This window comes from Halyomorpha halys, unplaced genomic scaffold (assembly GCF_000696795.3).
Source record: "Halyomorpha halys isolate HHAL.00 unplaced genomic scaffold, Hhal_1.1 Scaffold607.1, whole genome shotgun sequence".
Lineage (NCBI taxonomy): Eukaryota > Metazoa > Arthropoda > Insecta > Hemiptera > Pentatomidae > Halyomorpha > Halyomorpha halys.
This window is the reverse complement of record NW_027116321.1, coordinates 915150-935714: the sequence shown is the minus strand read 5'-3', so window position 1 is coordinate 935714 and position 20565 is coordinate 915150. Positions and strand designations below refer to the sequence as shown.

Genomic DNA, 20565 nt, shown 5'->3' with positions numbered 1-20565 from the left:
CCTGATGAAGACCTGAAACTCAGGTCGAAACGTCGGCATAAAATAAATAAATATGGTTTTGTTTATTTATGTTGTTCTTTGCTGACCGCACTCCCTGACAAACTTCTCTAATAATAAAATTAGTTAAAATTTTTCTGTGGTTTAGATATATACGTTATTTTTTAAAACTATTTTATATGTTATAGTGATTTAGGCTGTGGATAATATCTTATTACAGTATCGAAGATGTGCTAATTTAAGCTTGAAACGTGTAACATAATAAAGAATGGAAGAAGCATAAAGTGACTTAATTAACCCTTGAAAGATAATGATTGAGAGCACTATAACCATTTGAATAATATTTATAGAAATTTAGTCATGCATGTTTTACACGTATTATTGAACTGCGAGAGTAGCCACTGTTTTTTACCAAAATATTTGTTTTTATATTAGATCAAAGAAACTATTTAGGGACGGTGGCAATGCTTGTACTGTTTCGAAATCTTCTTCGCCGTATAAAACTAATTTTAATTTATTCTAGCTTATTCTACTTCAAATCTTGGAGGAAGGAGTATAATGGAGGGTAAGCGGGGGGCCCAAGTGAAGCTAAAAAGCAGTGCCTTCCAGGGGCGTGGCAAAGGATTAGGGTATAAGGACGAGCCAATCACCGGCTACCTTTTGTTTAAGTTTAGATTAAAATGGTGGACATTCCCACGAATCTCAACGTAAACCTCCCTTTCCTTTGATGGTTTTTCTGGCATCACTTTTGCTTTGAAGTAGACTAGTGTTATGCCACTCCCCTGCCTTTAGATATGTGATATACTTCAAGAAATCTCAACAATAAATAATAATAAAATAAATAAATAAAATAATTAATAATAAAAGTCCAAAGTGAATTATTGACTTTGTTATTGTTGCGATAATAATAGCTTTATTACATAAATGTTATAAATTCCCCATAATAATATATAATAATGTGAACCGATACGACCCTGCAGAGTCATAGGTGCAATACTTTGTAAGGAAGCACCTTTTTTAGAACAACGGTATACAAGGAGGTGATTTTTTTAGATCATGCTCAACCGTGATAATTATCTGCCACAGCCGGATTGCAAACCAGGTCCTTGGAGTTAGTAGAGTAGTGATAAATTCTCCCAGAAAAAATAGTAACCTGGAAGAGTTTATATGAACCGAAACGATGCATACTATCAAAAAAATCTTTAGTACTCACGATGTACGTTTAAAAAAAAAAAATGTTTCAATTCTTATATATAGATTCTATTAAAATACCAACAATAAAACCCAATTCACTAAGACTATTAATTAACTAAGCTCAGGCGTTTTTGTTAGTTTGAACTGCACATATTCTGTTAAATAACTGGAAAGTAGTTACTCACCAGATGCCTCGGCATACTGCTGCCCTCACTGGAAAGTTATGTCGGCGGCAAAAACTTAGACTTCGATAGTGCTTTGGTATGAGCAGGCTCGTTGTGAATTTACTACCTCGGTGTGGTTATTGTTCCTAACTTTTACTTTATGGTGTTCGGGAAACTTATAAACTTATGGCAAACTATTTGATTTACTATCTACTATTTTAGTATCAAAGTGTTAAATGCCTGAGGGAGTATTCCAATACGGAATAGTTTCTATATTGTTTTTAATTTATATCTGATATAGGGTTCCGTATTTAATATTTTAATTATGTCTGATGATATCAGTATTTCATGAAATTTAAAGATTTGCTAGCTTATTAAAGATTTCAGTCGTTGATAATTAGCTATTTTTATTATTTTAATGATTACAGCATTTTTTCTCTTTTCATCAGTTTATTCAGTCTATATAAGCTTAGAGCTACTAATATCATTTTCTCGCTAGTAAGATGGTATAAAAAAAAAATCGTCCCATGCCAAGAAAAATTGTTACCACTTTTTTTTTTGTTATCCATTTAATTTTTAAAAGGGGTCCCTCTCGGAAAATGTTTGAAAATTAGGTTCCTTAAAAGTCTATTTTGAGTCACTATTATTGTACATTTGCCTGCTGGTGTTGTTGGCATTGAAACATCAGGATAGATAATTAATAAAATATTTCTAACAATAAATTGTTAAAGCACTATGTGTTGACGAATTCTACCAGGGCCAATCCCTGGGCTGGCACCACCCAACTATGGTCCACGAATCAACGGTTTGGGCCACTGATATAAAGGTGCCTCCAAACATTCCCATAGTGAATTTTCAAATGCGCAAACATGTGGATGGGTTATTTGTATTGGCTGGTACAAGCTGACCTGAGTTTTGCTATCCTTAGCTCAGGCGATTGAGGCGCTAGTATTCTCAACCTGGGGACTGCGTTCGAATCCGGTCTGGGGGGTCGACTTTTTTCATTTCTGTAGCGACCCCACGAAATGAAAACTTTACTTCCCAATATGGTTAGAATAGGTTGGTTGCCTCAAGATAACCCTCCGCCCTGTATGTCAGAAATGACCAGGAAGGAGTTATAAAAAAGTTGGTTTGCTGCCGTCCCGCCATGTATCGGATTATGAGACCAAATCAAAGGGCGTTTGTTTTCAGTTTTCATCGTTTTAGAACTGCCAAGAGATGAATGTTTGTTCTCTTGGTGTTTTAATTTATTAAATAATTTCCCCAACCTTTAGATTCGATAATTAACACTTGTTGTTGTGTATTTTAAAATTCTATCGATTCGGTGTAAATATATTGTTTCAAATCTTACTAATTAACTTAGCAATTCAATTTGAATTAACATGACACAGATTTTTTATGAAGCTCTTATCTGTATAAGTAATTAAAATAAAAAGTTCGTTTTTATAAAGTAAATAGATTAAATCGATTGCAACAGCCGAATAAAATCCAAGAAACAAAACAAGTGTGTAGGTACCGACGTTTCTTGCTTCCTTTGCATTTGTACAAGTCTTGGATTTGCGGCAGGTAGCAAACGTGTAGATCCTGCATGGACACACAGTTTAGTTATTGATAAGGGTGTTCAACTTACGTTGAAAATAATAGCGTTTAAGAAGTGTGAATTTTGTGTTTGCTTAATTTCCTTTCAAGTGCAGATCTAAAACATACAGTTTTCAAAACTATTGGATATCCCACAAATCGATGTATTCTCTTAAATATCCTTTAATAATGTATATTCAGTCTCTAAAGATGATAATAGTGAACGAAAGCTAACGAAATTATGCTCATATTTTCTGTTCATTCCGCAGTTTTGTAAAAATGCTCTAAATAAAATATTCACAAAAAAATCCCAATTTTATACAACATACTCTAAACGTAGAAATAAGGGCAGAAAACGTGAAGTAGTTGCAAATACTGGAATAATAATGAGGAAAAAGAAATAAAGTTGTGAATAAATAATGACTTTTGAAAAGAAAAAAGAATGGAAAAAAATTTAACAGTCTCGACAGGACGATAATTTACTGCCTAGCCTCGTTCCCCTCTCCTCCACTCCCCTCTCTTTACCCCCTCCATCCTACTCTAGTGCATTTATCAGACCTTTCTTTCTCTCGAGGTTATTCCAGTAAATCTGTCCCAGCTCCTATATACCTCTATACGAATTTAACAAACAGGGAAAAAATATATCCCAATAAGTAAAATATTGGAAGAAAAGAGGCCAGAACATTAATTACTTTTCTAAGCTTGAATTTATGTTTGTTTTTTTTAAGCTTATTACACATTTACTAACACCCAATATTCCATTCAATAATGTTCTAATATGGAAGCACGAGGCGAAAAAAAAAATGTTAAAAAAATTAAATTTCACTTTTTACTTCGGTAAAAATTTTTAATAATCCAATATCTTTTATTACAAATAAAATATTATATCTACATTCATTAAAGTTGTATAACTGAACGCACCATTATTACAATATTTGAGATCTACCTTGTGAGCGATGCATGTTGGTTGGTTGGCCCAACTAGTGGGGCTATTGGTTTACCGTTTTTTGAAATTTAACAAAAGCCAATTTTCTGAGTAAACTTTAATATTTAATTCTTAAAATTCTTTGCATCGAAAAAATAGCATTATTTTTTGCTTACTGCGCGAGATTCTATTCCCTTCCTCTCATTACTAAAGAGAGACTGCAATTTATTTTTCCTTTGACACACTGCATATATGCCTAAAGTTAGCAAATATTATACTGGTACTTTTTATTACGTGTTTTTATAGAGATATGGCTTCGAAACAGTTTAGTATAGGTCATACTCTTCTCCGTCACCATCTTTGTCTTCTGTTCTCTTCTGACCATTACCTCTTTACTATTCGGGGTAGTCCCGAAACAAATTCTTCCCAAAAGATGGTCCTCTTTGTTCTTATTTTTCTCTATGCTTCTTATTTTTCTTTTTAATTCTTATTCCTTTTTCATCTAATTGTGTTCTTTTATGCTTTTGGCTCAAACTTTGTAGGGCTTTTCTTAATTATCTGTTGATATGGTCGAGGTTCTTTTCATTTTACTCGAATTCTTTCCTTCTCTAGGTGTTTCCTACTGTTCCATATACAATAAATTGGTTTTAAAAGGCACTAACATTAATGAGTGATAATGTTGTTCATTTAATATCAACAAATGTTTTTTTTTTTTTAATAAAACAACATAGCACACAATGGTCTTCATAATTCAGCTTGTTTACTACTCACATATTTCCTAAATCAATGTTTGCAAATAAATATAACAGTTTAAACTAACTCATGAAAAATTACTTGAAGCAAAACAAAATCGTGTATTTAGTAGCACTCTTAACTAGTGGACTTCTTAACTCCACATAATTTTTTTTGTTATATTACTATTAGAATTAGCAATGTATGTGTGTGCTTAGTAATAGATATTAAGGGATTTTTATTTTTTGATTATATCTGTTGAACAATTGAAAAGGACATGGACTTTAAAAACTGTTTGTGACCCATTGCTTATCTTTTACAGGTATCCTGGATCAGGCGAAGGGACGCTCACATTCTGACTGTTGACCGCTACACTTTCATCGCAGACGACAGGTTCCAGGCTTTCCTCGTCGACAAGACAGATACTTGGACACTCCAGATCAAGTACGTACAAGACAGAGATGGCGGCCAGTACGAGTGTCAGGTCAGCACCGAACCCAAGATGAGCCATTTCATCACTCTCAACGTCGTAGGTAAGTGATATAGCTTGCAAATTAATCATTTTAAACAGATTTAGACTGTTAAAATAAATTCACGTCACAGAGATAATACCCTCAAGTCAGTCACAAGTAGTATGTCCAAGTCTTTGTGTAATGATGTGTTACTATTGTAAAAGGGACTGTGAGTGAAGTTTTGGAGGAATTTTGGTTGAAAGGTTCTGAATGATCTGAAGGTGGTATTTTTTGCAGAATACCTACACCTGAGTGGCGTAAGTCCATATCGGTTTTATTTATAAGGTTTGTTAGTAATTTCAAACTTAAACAAATAAATGAAATAAAAACAAAATAGTAGTTACAAATATCAATTACAGAAAATGAGACTGTGAACTGTACAATTTCATACTTCCATATTGTATATTTATTATTATCATTTTTTTTATTGATATGGAAATGTTATTATTAATGATATATTTTTACTCGCAGAATGAAGACCCTAAATCTGCCTAAACTAGCCCTTTTCTGTGTTTGTTTACTCTTAAAATTAAATAATTTTTCCAGATATCTCTTACACTTAGCATGTGTACTAAACTGCCTACATCGCATAATGACCCTATTTTTATATGATTTTAATACTCTATTGCCTGAAGAAGTAGCATTTTGTGCCAATACGTAGATTCACTATTTGCCAAGGATATTAAAAAGGACTTCAAACATAAGAATCTGTGTTTACTTATACATGGAATGAGAAACTATGGTCTAAATAAGCATTGAAATGGTCTTACTAATATTATAACAATCCGTACAATTTGGTAATTTACATTATTTATTATAAACTTATGATTTTTCAAACTTCAGAAATTTTGCAAAACTTCACTCTCTTTAATAAATAACAGATTCTAGTCAATAAAAACATTGTTATGCTATCTTATTTGTATAATATAATATAAATCATGTTTACATATACACATAATATTTCTATTATATTATATTTTTCTCAGCCGGTAGAAATGATGAGGAAGCTATACTCACCTCACTTATTTACTAAACAGACGAAATTAAGTAAATAGAAAATACAAATTCCAAAAAAGTACATAAGTGACCTTAAATAATATTTTTGTCACTTAATCCTAACCAATCACTTTAGAATAATTTTGGTTTTTAGAATCAACTCCTTTCCAAGAAAAGGTAAATGAGGTAACTTAATTCATCTGTTGTCTGTTACATAGATGTAGTTCAATAGCCGCAGTGAAAAAAAGGCAGTTATTTCACCCCAATTATGAGTCTGCCAGTTATTGATAGGGGGGAATAAAAAACTGGTGGCTGTTTCGAAACGTTAAAAAAAAAATAATTTTTTGTTCGGAGCTCAAAACCTTTAAAACTAAAACAACACTAGAAAGCCTAAAAGAACATCATTTAAATGAAAGCACATTTGCTAAAATATGAGCCGTAATAGAGATATTTACGTTTAATAGTTTCCGAGATAAAGATTTTTAAAAAGCAACAGAAATCTATATCTCGGGAACTATTAAACGTAAATAGCTCTATTACGGCTCATATTTTAGCAAATGTACTTTACTTTAAATAATATTCTCTTAGGCTCGATAAACACCATAAACTACTTTATAGTACATTAAATTAGCTTTAACTTGAATGCTAATTGACATCTGTAAGTTGTATGGTTGTTGAGAAATAGATTTTTCAAAATAAATTCTCTAACTACTGATTTTTTTAGTGCACTTTTTATAAAATGCTGCAATTTAAAAAGCTATACCTCGGGAACTGTTGAACGTGAGTAGCTCTATTAGAGCTCATATTTTAGCAAATTTACTCTTCTTTAAATGATGTTCTCTTAGGTTTTCTAGTGTTGCCGGTAGTTTTAAGGATATAGAGCACCAAATGAATAATTTTTTTTTTCATTTTTAAACAGCCGCCATTTTTTATTCCACCTACCTGTACTTGGCAGACTCATCAATTTTGAATAGTAATTATACATAGTTTTCATTAAATTGGGCTGAAATGTCACTCCCCTTGGGCTCTTGTACTAACTGGTCCTCATTATTATTTTAGATTATTAATCATCGAAAACCCGCCACCTGCACAACAATTATATTACGCAAACAGCAAAATCATTCAATTTCGTTGCTTAAAATCAGGTTCCTAAGAGATTCTAACCCGACACCCTCCCCAGGGTAATCGATAGCACTAATGACCCCAGAAGCCAAAGGAATCGATTGCTATGTAAACTGATCCAGGACCCCAAAGCCAACCTAAATAATTCCTAGGGTCTCGTAAAGTGCATCCTTGATGACTGCTCTCAAATGCTCGAGCTACGCAACTGGCAACGAATTTGGACTGAACTGTATTAGTGCACCTGCCTGATTTATAGTTCTTTTACTCCATTAACTACAACCTTATGACTGAGTTAAAAATTCAAAGGGTTCAGGAGATCAAAGCCAATGTCAATTTCTGCTAAAAAGCCTGACCTCCTTTATCAGTTCCTCAGTTGTCCATTTTTTCAAGTTTAAATTTGAAATGTTTTTTAACCCTACATAAACTAACGAAATGAGCTTTTTCCAGATTTGCATGTGCTATTACATTTTCATTTCTTTTAAATGTATTTAATTACACAAAAATACATTTAGTAAATTTGACATTTGATTATAATGGTAATAACTGGCTTGTTCGAAAACGAACCTTTGGTAGCACTCTAATAATATTTCTACATTAGAAGGTCTCGAGGCCAACTTCCTTTCAGGCGCCTCGGAGGATTGATAAGAATGGAAGAGGAAGCAAGGTTAAAGACTATTGAGGTTGGGTAGTAGGTGAGTTTATAAAGAAAGGATTGATATCTGGTACGAGATAGATCGATTACATGTGGAACATGAAGGTCTTTATGGATGATTTTAGTTATACCAAAGTAAGGGGAATTTAGAATTATTGAGAATTTTACGAAGGAATTAGGATTGTGAGGATTGGATACGAGAGGATTCGAAAATATAGTAGAGTCACAGAGCTCAACTCATATGTTAGGTCAGACTAGTCGTGTAGATCAGTCTTTTGTAATTAGGGAAATACGTGTATAAAAAATGTATGGTTAGGGATGGGAATAAAAATGGAACAGCAACTGTCATATTCTGGATTCCAGCTCATCGTGGAATCTTTTATAATGAAAGGCAGCCCATATTATCAAAATAAAAGAAGCAGCTGAAATTATTTCCGAAAATAGGACGCACTAGTCAATGAAAAGTTTTTAGAAAACCGGAAAAAGGACTCGAAGAGTAAACAATAAAAAATTGTAAAAAATTAAAAATTGAGTGTAACAAAAATGGGAAGAAATCAAATTATATCCAATCCAGATTTGGATATAAGAAGAGGAGATATTGGGAAGAGCTCTATATCTTAAAAAGTAGGAACAACACAAGAAAACCTAAGAGAACGTCATTTAAAGAAGAGCAAATTTGCTAAAATATGAGCCCTAATAGAGTTATCAACGTTAAATAGTTTTCGAGGTATAGATTTTTAAAAAGCAACATTTCATAAAAATGTTGTATGGGACGTATTGAAACATCAGTAGTTAGTGAATCTATTTTGAAAAATTTATATCTTAAAAACCATTTGACAAACAGATGTCTATTAGCACTCAAATTAAAGCTAGTTTAATGAGCTATAAAGTACTTTATGATATTTATCTACGTAGGAGTAATAGTTTACATGAAATTCGCTAAAATAAATTGATTTATAGTTGTTCGGACAAATTTTCATTTGCCAAATTTATGTTCATATGTGAATATCATAAAAACTGCTACCACTACGAAGATAAGTGTTATAAACTACTTTATAGTAAGTTAAATTTCCTTTATTTTGAGTTCTGGCAGACATATGTGCGTCTTATGGGTCTAGAGATATATTTTTTCAAAAATCCAACATTTTACACGAACAACTAAAAATTAATATTTTGTGAGTTTATTTTGTCAAATGTTATAAAAAATTCTAATCCTGCAAAGAAAATAGTTATAAACTATTTTATAGTATATTTAACTAGCTTTAATTTGAGTATTGCCATATTGGTATTTGAGTCATCTGTATGTCCGATGGTTTCTGAAATAAAGTTTTTCATAAATCAAACGTATTGTTCGAACAACTATATATCAATTTATTGTAGCATATATCATAAAAACTACTATTCCTACGAAGGTAAAGGTCATAAACTTAGTTCATTAAACTAGCTTTAATTTGAGTGCTAATAGACATCTGTACGTCCCATAGTTCCTGAGATATAGATTTCTCAAAATAAATTAACTAACTACTAATCTTTCAGTAGATTTTTAAGAAATTTAGCTTTTTAAAAAGCTATATCTCGAGAACTATTAGACGTAAATAGCTCTTTTAGAGCTAATATTTCAGAAAACTTTACTCTTCTTTAAATAATGTTCTCTTAGATTTTCTAGTGTCGTTGGTAGTTTTTAAGATATAGAGCTTTGAATGAAAATGTATTAATGTATTTTTAAGGTTTTGAAACAGTCGCCATTTTTATTCCCCCTAGCTATACTTGGCAGACTCATCAATTTTTACTAGTAATTATACCTAATTTTCATTAAAGTGATCAAAAATTGGGGTGAGATAACGCCTTTTTTTCAAATTCCCGGCTCTTGTACTATCAGAGGTTTGGAAGTAATCCTGGGTCTCCTAAAAAAGTTTTTTATGGTCCTTCGGTACAGGTTTCTGCCCTTTTTGCTTACTCATTTTTCCAAATTTGCTTTGAATGCTTTTACATGGAATCTTTATCGTAATATATGGAATTGAGCTCTGGGGCTCCACCAAACCGTCAAATTCTTCCCGCATCCAATCGTTACAATCCAAAATCCTACGTAAAATCCTTGATGCTCCTTATTACGTCACAAATAAACTCATTCATAAAGACCTTAACATCCCATTCGTTGCAGATTTGACCCAAACCAGATATGCGTCTTTTTATTCCAAACTCCTTAACCATCCTAACCCATTAATTCTTAATCTTTCATCCTTAACAATCCCTGATAATCCTCCGAGGCGTCTGAAAAGAAGATGGCCACGAGACCTTCTTGTTTAAATTAATGTTTGAAGTACCACCAATGGGTGGTTCCTTCCCAAGATTTTCAAGTGTATATGAAACATACTACATATTTACTTATTGTATTATTTTGTACAGTTGTAAATTACAATAAATAAATAATTAAAAAAAAATTTATCGTAATAATCAAATACAATATAATAATAATACAATGAATTTCAGATTGTCACTTTTTAGTAAATAATATATGATATATAGTCTAGGTAATTCTCATTGTTCTAAAATGTACCACATACATATTCGATTATTGTTATATCTCTTTACTCAGAAAATTAAATGAATAGCCACAAAATATTTTAATCTTTCGTAAAATATTCTTAAACATTACTTAGACAGAAATCATTTCCATTATTTTTGAAAAAAATTAATAATAAAGCAAATACGATTTACTGATATCTTTTAAATTGATCCTTTTAATTCTTTATTTAAAATATGATTTTTCATCTGAATTTTTACCGAGTAATTTTCTATTCATTTTTGCTTGTCAAAACTAAAACTTTTTAGAAATTTGTTTGTTATGAGTTTTTTTTTTTGTTTTGTTTTTTAGTTTTTTCCGAGGATGCGCGGCGATGACATACCAAATAAAGTCTTATCCGAAAAATTACATAAAAGAAAAGAGTACGAAGGCCGAACGTGAGATGGTCGGGCTTATACCAAAGAACGTCCGGGTCCTTCTGGGAACCCGACACTGGAGAGTTGCAGCGGGGGACAGGACGGCCTGGCGGAAGCTACTAGAAGAGGCCTTGGCTCGGTTACGGGCTGTCGCGCCAATTATGATGATAATGATTTTTATTTCTTGAATAATTTAATGGCATCAACCACTTATGGGTCATTATTGCCTTGATTTTCGAATTCGCAAAGGATAAACTTCTAATTCTATACGTTTAGGCTGTACCCTCGATCACTCGCTGAACGGAGCAAGGGTTCGTATTCATGACCACAATTATATTGAAAGGTATAAGATCTCTCGTCCACCGGTAGTGGAGATATAACAAATCAATTCGTACGAATTCGCACTAAAACACCCGAAAGATCCTAACACGTGACTGGATAGGGACGGCGTCCACTACGTCTATAATGTTCCTTAGTTTTCGTCCGAATTGGTGCGAAGTGCGAACCGATCGCGTTTTACTGGGACAAATTCAAATTCACCGAACCCGTTTCTTTTCGCGTAAATGCGATTCAACCACATTTTCCGTCTCCATCGATATAGCCTGTGCCTGGAACGTCGATGAATCAAAGATGATAATTCCCAAACATAAAATTCTTCTTCAGAAAACCTTTTTGAAGAGACATCTCGTCTACTACGAATCCGGAAGATAGGAGTTCATATGAACGGCGTTCGCACGAATTCGTTGCTTGGCATCTCGCAGCTTTCCGCTCCCAATAGACGAGAGGTCCAACTATTGCAACATGAGAACCTGTAATAAAATGTTATTGTAAAGTTTGAGTGATTAAAAAACCCAACAGTCTGCATGTTATCCTGCAAAATGGAATGGAGGTCTGATGGTAAGTCATATAAATATTTTAGGGAATTATATGCTTGCCGGTCAGTTAAAATGGGTTTATAAAATCGCGTTCCACAACTAAAACCCATTCAGGTGGAATATTGCGAGAGTTGAGTACTACCCTCTAGTGTCATGAAACTATTAATGAAAAAAAATGAGTAAAACAATTAGGTTTTACTCATTTTTTTTTCATTATCAAACTTATACTGTATTTATAGAACATTTTTCATACTTTTTCGCAATCATTTTTATCGATGCTTTGATTAAACATTTATGGTGTAACAACTGCCCTTAATGGGAATTATTTCATGGTACCTAAAACTCATAAATTTAAACATTTTCAAAACTTCGTTATTTCATTACCTTGAAGCGTTTTTGGAAAAAAATATTTCAAAGTCACAATACTGTAGTAAAATTTCAGATACGACCCTCTGTATTAAACAAAAAAATATTATTAATGAATTTAATTTGATTTTATTGTTATTTAATTCACACGATTATCATGTTTTATATCTTTATGAAAATAGCATATCAACCCTCAACAATGAATCAATTTGTTTCGCTATTCTATAAAAATATTCAGCCGTGAGGTTTTTTGTGTTGAAGCTCATTGTGTTTGTTCTTCCAACTTATCCCCCTTCCTTTTGTCTGTTCCTTGTTTTCTTTGAGTTGTGTCAACATATTTGTCATGGCTTTGGACTTTAAGCTTCTTTTCGGCTTTCTTTAAGCTGCAACTTTTGCCATCTTTTGAAATTCTTGACTTATTTCGTAGGCCGCTTTTGGCACAATCCATTACAACAAAAAAATATTAAAATGAATATAAAAATAAAACATTATTAATATTTTATATAAAATTATATATTATCTTATCAATTAATTTTTTACTTGAATAAGAATTATTTTATATATGTATATAAGATTTAAATATTAGTAGATGGTGAGGGTTGCGCAACCTTGACAATCTACTTATATTTAAGAATTATTTTACTTTTATTTCTTTAATAAAAGGCTTTTAAACATGAATGTGTTACACTATATACTATGCTTGAAGCTAAAATTAGAAATAAAAACCGATTCCTGCTCTTAATGGAGAAATAATGGTTACAATTTACTGGAAAATGACTAACAATTTTTATGATTGAGAACTCCTTGATTGAAATTATCCACTCTCAAACAAAAAATTAATAATTAATATATTAATGAACTAATATTTAAATTCGAATTATCTAGGTATGTCGAGACTTTTCAGACACGCCAGCATCTGTTATGCTACTTTCTTATGCTCATCCAAAACCTCTTTCCCCAACATCTCAGGAAGCAGACACACGTTCGCTGTCAGCTGAATTTTCGGTTATAGATTTATATGAATGAATGAAATACGTTTTTTAAAAAAAAAAAAAATTATCAATCCAAACAATACATACAAAATACAAAAACATACAGACAATGGAAAAATATTCGTCTTTTGAAGGCTGTGTGCAATAACTAACCGAACATAAAAAAAAAAAAAAAGCTATAAGCCTAAAAAATCATCGAGTCAGTGATTTAAAACTATAATGTGGTATTTATAATAAGCATCAAGCATTAACGAACTGGGGTAGGGCATTGATCCCTCACATGTTAACCAACGGAGCTCTTTCCAGTGTAGCCCGTCGTAAATAGTTGCTAAGAGCTCTCCAAATAGAACCTTGTAATAAGCTGTATAATTGTTCTGGATAGGAGGTCCGCTTCCCAAAATGTTTTGTACTGTACTTGTGATAGACTCCCAAGAACTGAATGATATCTTCCTTTTCTTAGCAGTTGCATATCGGGCAGTTATCACGTAGCCATAGTTCTACGCTAAAAAAATAGACCGCATTGATACCAGATCAAAATTATCATTTAAATATGGCGTTCTTGTTTCAATCGCACATAAGTCTGGAATCAGAGAAGAACTAGAATGGATAGTTTTTCACAATTTTTTTTTTCTCAGATTCCTTTACACTTGTCTGACTACATCTTCCGCTCCGATTTACATTTGAAATTGAATTATCACCACAACATTTATTGAATTCCTACCACTTCAGGTAGCAATAAACTTTCTTTTTTATTACTTCTGTTGCTAGGATATGAGGTAAGCGAAAAACCTGCCATCTCCAGACCTTTCAAAATATAATTGAAAGTGTATGTATATATGAATAGTATATATCATTTTTAATATAATAGTTATCAGTTGTATATAGAAAAAATAACTGTTCTTTACAAAATTGGTTAGAGGACGAATTTAATAATTTGTTTAGGTATTGATAATACTATTAATGCATAAATGTTTAAAAGTTTCTCGTAACAGATTAGGAAAAATACGTATTTTTCCTTGAATGAAAATTTAACTACTACTTTCCACATAACGTTCTGTTCAAGTGTCTAAACCTTAAATTGTCGTCGTTATGAATCTGAAATTTCTGGTCTAAGATACAAATAACAAATCAGTAAATTAAATTTTAAATAGCATAAAAAAGTTTTATACTTTTCATTATCTGGAGTATTGATCATATAGAATCTCTGTACAATGTTCTCTTTAATAAAATTTTGAACATTTTTTTCTGTTTATAGCTCAAAGTGCTTTCAAAGGGATCGTGACGTTCCATTGTAGAGATCAGAGAGGTGTAGTGAAAACAAAATTAATTTTTTACCCATGTACGCTTGTTTTATTTTTTAACCACTTTATGTTCATATTTTGTTAAGCTTTTAGGATTTACTGTCACCCACATCACTTTAGTTAAACAAATATAACTTGATGAATTCCAAAAATATTCCATTTCTTCCAGGAATAGAAGACTTTGTTTGTTAAATATTGTTTACATATATTACACTTACTCTTTTGCATAGTTTACACATATACTTTTTATATTTTGTTTACCCTCTTTTATTAAATATTCCCCGAAAAGACTTAAAAGACAATATAGGCGTAGTTATTAATACACATAAGATTGCAGTATGATATAAAAAACTCGTCCTCCATGTTTATAGAGGAACAGGGCCGTGGAAGGCAGACTTCCTCCATCCGTTATTCGAGGCCCCCTAATAATATCCAGTCTCCAGCAACCAGCTCTTATTACTTTACCAGACAGAAATACACAAGCTCGATACCCATTCTATATTCTACAGTTATTCTTTATTCTCAAGGGAAAAACCGGATTGATAAAACTTAGGTTTTTTAATATAAGAGGTAAAATATTAAGTATATATATTGTTGTACCACTCTGCTGTACTAAGAAGAGGATATAATAGTGGAATGCTTTCCATTCAGAAATATGTTTGTATGTATAACAATATACAACAAAAAAAAATTGAAAACAACAATAATATATGGTGAACATAACTAATAACGTGGGTTAAGAAAATGAAGAAAATAAAAAAAAAGGAGGGGCGGGAAGGTAAAATAAAGGGAGGTATATTTTAATTCCTCCCCCTCCTATTCTTTTTTTTTCTTAATTTTCCTTACTCACGTTATTAGGTATATTCACCATATACTATTATTGTTGTTTTCAATTTTTTTTTCTATTAATTTCTTTCTTTAAACGTAACATAAATTTTGATTCTTTATCTAATATTATGGTTACATATTTCATTTTTTACATATATTTTCTTTCTCTGAATTTTAGTTTTTCTTTCCATAATTTCAATTTTTAAATTATTAATTAATTAAAATATTCAAATTTCTTTGTATTATATAACTTTAAATTTTTATTTTATTTCCTTGATGATGTTATTTTACATATTGTTCAATTACCTATATATATATTTTATTTTCCACTTCAATCATTACTTTAATTTTATTAATTAAATTCTGTACAATTATTTACTTTACGTCATTCTGTTTATATTTTCTGTATTCATTGGTTGTTATCTTGTTCTGTTCATAGCCCTGAAGAACGCTAAAAATTATGGCCGAACCCTTAAATAAGTTATTTAAACGCATTTGTGTTATATTCTGACAAGTGCGTCTCCCCCCCCCCCAATCATCTTCTCGTCGTATATTCTATCTTTTACTTTAGTATTTATTGCACTGTGGTGTAACTGATAATGGAAAAAGTAACTTTGTGACAAATATATACATATTGGTATACCTTTGCCCCAACCAACTAAAACTTAGGAATATGTGTGTACACATGTGATATAAAAATAAAAAACTCTTTGGGAGTACCTCCTACTTGTATTTGATTCTTGGTAGCGCTATAGAGTCATCTTACATACAGATTTTCTTTGAAAGAATGCCATGACGAGGTCACCCATCTGATTATATAAAAATTCAAGAAAACCTATTAAATCAAAAACAAAATAAATCATGTAGGACACGATTATGCCTACATACAATATTTACATTCAGCGAAGGAATCCCCAAAACAATCCTCTTTACTCATGTGTATATTGCAAGACAGGACTCCGGAATCCCAGCACCTCTCTCCCGGCGCATTAGGTATTTTTATTTCACATTGGTAAAAAAATACTCCTTAATTTATGTATCAGTGTGAAATAATAAAATTAAAAAAAAAAAATTGTAAATCAATGGCAACCATATAAATTATCGACAGTACCTTATTTTGAGGTAATTAATATAAGTTTTTATATTAAGGTTCATTACACAGAGATTTGTACGCTATAAATTCGTTATATTTCTTTCTGCATTGCTATCGGAGAACTCTTCTAATAATTCTATACACATGTCTCAATTCTTGGTAATGTGTTTTACATCGCGCTCTGAAGAAGGGGAAAAGGCAATGCAAACAATATGTGCTTAGTCGAGCGAAGGGACTCTTTGAAAACTGAAGGAGGTGTCGGGGTGAAAACACAGAGGCCAACTTGGTCTTTATGAGAGCCGTCTTGAGGCTGTACCAAATCCTCTTCCTTTCAAGCAGCCAACAAGAGGTCCTTAGACCCGTTAACTTCTGCCAGGATTTCATACGCCTCGCCAATATGATGTTCTCTTCTGAAATTTCGGTGGGAGCTTCATAAAATACATTGAGAATTATTTGTTCCTGCATACGATATTTTAAATATTTTACAATCTAAACAAATCATAAAGATTTTATAACCAAACCAAATCATAAATAATAAGAGAGTTATACCAGTTAGTATTAGTATAATAACAGGCATAGGAATGAATAATAAACTGATAATATTGAGACCGCATTAATAGTTACGGTAAAAAAAATTTTACTAAAAATTCTTTTTATTTAAGCTGACGAACTACAATTTGGTTCGAAACGTGGAATCTCATTATTAACAAGTCAATCGTACTATTTTTTTTTTTTTACTACCTACACGATCTCATTCTTCTATGATAGCATTCACCTCGCCAGCCCAGTCGTTAGCAACTAATAATAATAGTACTTTTATTTACATTCTTTACATAACTAAAATCCTTTCCCTCGCGAGTCCAGCTCATAAACGTGAAGAATTTATAAGAATTAACTCAACTTCATTGATTAAATGTTTACATTAATTATTAATAATTTTCCAGATATAATTAAATAAAATATTTTCTATTTCGTATGTGAACACTTAACCCATTGACAGTTTATCCTGCGACAGTCACTGGTAGAGCTTCATGTATCATTTAGCTTACCTTGTGCCACGTACGGGCAGGGTAAGCTGTTTTGCTTCCTCAGTTTTCTAGGATTATTTTAACTAAAGAGGGAGATGTGGTTATTTAACTGAAGATTTTAGTGTAAAAAACACTAACCTACTTTCATGTTTTGCGAGAACAACTTTTGGCAAATCCATATATGTATATGCGGAAAACTGGAAAGCAGTAGCCCAAGATAGGCAGGCGTGGAGAAGGCTGGTTTGGGCGGCCAAAGATCTACAAGGTCTGTAGAGTCAACCGAAAAAAACAAAACAATTTAAGAGTGAGAGAAACTAAGGTTTGTTTAGCAGGCTTTGTCAAACAACAGTTGTTATCAGCCACCAATATAACTGACTATCAGAACTTGTTAGCGTTTTTTTTTTTTTGTTTTTTTTTGCCATTGTGGTTTAAATGTATTCTGATCGTTATAATTCACAACTCTGTGTGTGGTCATACGTGGCCATTTTTATGTTAATACATCATGTCAGTTAATTTTGATTTACATAGTCCACTGCGTTTTATGATTTCAATTATGATAATTAACTTTACATAGAATTCTACTGTTTAATATGTTATTTTGAATCAGTATAGACGTGGGCCCACTAATTTTTGACCACTTTGGGAGTAAAACGTCAATAAATATGCATAAATAGCCCTTCTCTACTGTAACAGACAGAAATGTATTTTTCTAATCTATCTGAGTAGATCATTCTCTCTTCAGCATGATAGTCTCTTCTCGCCTCTGTTCCAGTGGAGTCGCCACCATAGTAAATAGTCTTCACCTAGTGATTTAGTTTATATATATTAATTTGGTAAACTAGTTTATTCATTTTGTTTATTCTCAAAACCCTTTTATTTCAATTCCTATTCATTTTTTTATTTCTAAATGTTTTATTTAGATTATATGTTTATATAATTATATGAATAGCTGGCCTCACCAAATAAATTTTTATATCTGAACCAGTTTGTTTTTCTATTGAGCTTCCTTCAAGAGGACTTGGTCAATTTGCGGTGGCTTTAACAGTTTTATTTAAAATATAATCATCTCAGAAAAATTTTTAAAAAGGAAAAATTAAAGTTTTAAATCGAACTATGTAAAAATTGGTGTCCAATTAGTCCATGTTAACTGACTTTTATTTAGGCTAAGTTCAGAATCGAGTTCCAAACTTTTCTTACAACTGCCTTCTGTCGAAATCCGCTCCACTCGCCTTGAATGGGATTGCTTCCTCATAATCCGGCACAAACTCCTCCTTTCTTCATTATTATTCCGCTTAGGACTCTTCAACTACTCTTCTATTCCTTTGAAGAAAGCCCTGGAGTAAGAGATAGTTCTCGGTCGGGGGTAGATGAAGAATCCTTTTAAAAAGAGTTTTAAACTTCTCTCTGCTGAAGTTCTCCGATTAGTTTCTACTCAGCTGTCCAGGTTTTGCTGCTACTGTCTGATCCTTTAACCGCAAAGTGGTCAACTCCTTTGCATGATTTTGTCCTTTCGGAGAAATGTTCTTTATCACTTTGTGTTCGTGAAAATATTTCTCTATTTATATTTTTTAATTACCTACGAAAACGGTTCGCCACGTATATAATAGTCCAATTGAGATAGCAGAAAAATACTTATTTGTTCTAAATAAAACTAAATTAAGGTCAGGCGTTACTCGAGTTTTGGGTGCTGGTTGGGTTATTATGAGTGATGACTGTATTTCAAAATTTATTGAAACAAATTAACATGAACAGAAAGGGAAAAAAATCTATTGAATCATTTACATGCTTTGGGCGGTGTTGCAAAATGAAAACATTTTGATTTGTTCTATTGAACTTGAAGCGGATGATAAGTTGATGAGATATTATAAAGATCAAGGTTGAAGCAAGATAAGAAAATTAGAGGTGAACTTACTCAAATTTATTGTTAATGGTGTGGATGGCACCTGTCTCTACTTCTCCTTTTTCTCCCTTACCTTTTCTTACATTGCCGGGGAACCGCTTCTTGAATGAACATGATGAAGTTGATTTTCGATGAGGGGAAAAAATAGCTCTCTCTTCCTCCACAGTTTTGCACCTTAGTCACCTCTTTCTGCCTAAAGAGGTCGCTGAGGTGGTACGTTTTTCTATCGGACGATAGGTGGCTTTAATGATGCTACATTAGCAATTAGGTTCTAGCTTTATTAGATACTTTCGTTTCTTAAACAAAAAAACAATTAGTTTCACAATGTGACGTTTTGAAGAAAAACTGTAAAACCAAATTGTATTTGTTTTAAACAAAAGGAGTATGTACCAACAAAAGGTTCCGAAAGTTTTTCACGTTCAGAAAAAAAGATATTAACAGCATTTCAAAAGATTTACGGGGAAAAAATTTAAAAACTGCCAAATATATCCATTTTGAAACAAATAATTACAGGCTTCGTGAACAATCATACAACAATATATAAACTTTATTTTTGGCAAAAAGTGGCTTTTGCAAACGCCTTATTATGATAAACTTTTCATGTAAAAATAACTATAAATTGACCTAATTAAGAATATCTAAAAATAGGGTTCACAAAAAACAGAAGTACTAAATGAAATGTTAATTATTCTGTTTATAATATATACGCACTATAAAGCGTAAGAGACATTTCATTTTATTGATTCGAAGAAACGTTTTGGCTTTGAATGAATATCAAACACACTGACTGGTAACCTAAAATTTGATTTGATAATTTTAGTCCAACTTTATGGTTTATGGTTTAATGAAACCAAAAATTAATAGGATATATAAAATAAATCTGTACCGATTGAAGGGTAAGGGGTATATTATTTTGTAATGTTACTAAACCACAGGTTTCCAAGGTGATCTGGTAGGATTACCAAATAATAATAATTCTAATTATTTTTATTGTTGTACAAAAAACTTATGTAAATGAGAAAAAATAAATTAAATGTTACAAATGAAGATTAAAAGTGATATAACACATACAAGTAGAGGGGGAAATAACTGATATACTCATTTAAAGTAATAAACTAAGAAACTAATTAATAATAAAGTAAAAATGTTAAGTAATGAAAGTAACAACAAATTAGAAAATAAATCATAGTTATAAATATTATAACTATATATTTATATTTACAATACATTATATGTATGTATCAAAATACACAACATACATATAATGTATTGTAAATATAAATATATAGTATGTTTAATTTGGCTTCACTATCAATGTTCAATATATTTTCAATGTTTTGTAAGTCGCAAGATACGGATATGGGTGGTTT

General features: G+C 31.7%; 1 protein-coding gene across 2 annotated transcripts in view; it reads left to right on the top strand.

Annotated features, from left to right (window-relative positions):
- The window catches only part of LOC106684726 (junctional adhesion molecule B-like), a gene marked incomplete at its 5' end in the record, with an annotated part of 75420 nt that overhangs the window by 6857 nt on the left and 47998 nt on the right, over positions 1–20565 (top strand). For both annotated transcript variants that reach the window (XM_067053125.1, XM_014426970.3), the window contains 1 exon segment: positions 4913–5123. In XM_067053125.1, coding sequence (XP_066909226.1) covers positions 4913–5123 — 211 coding nt within the window.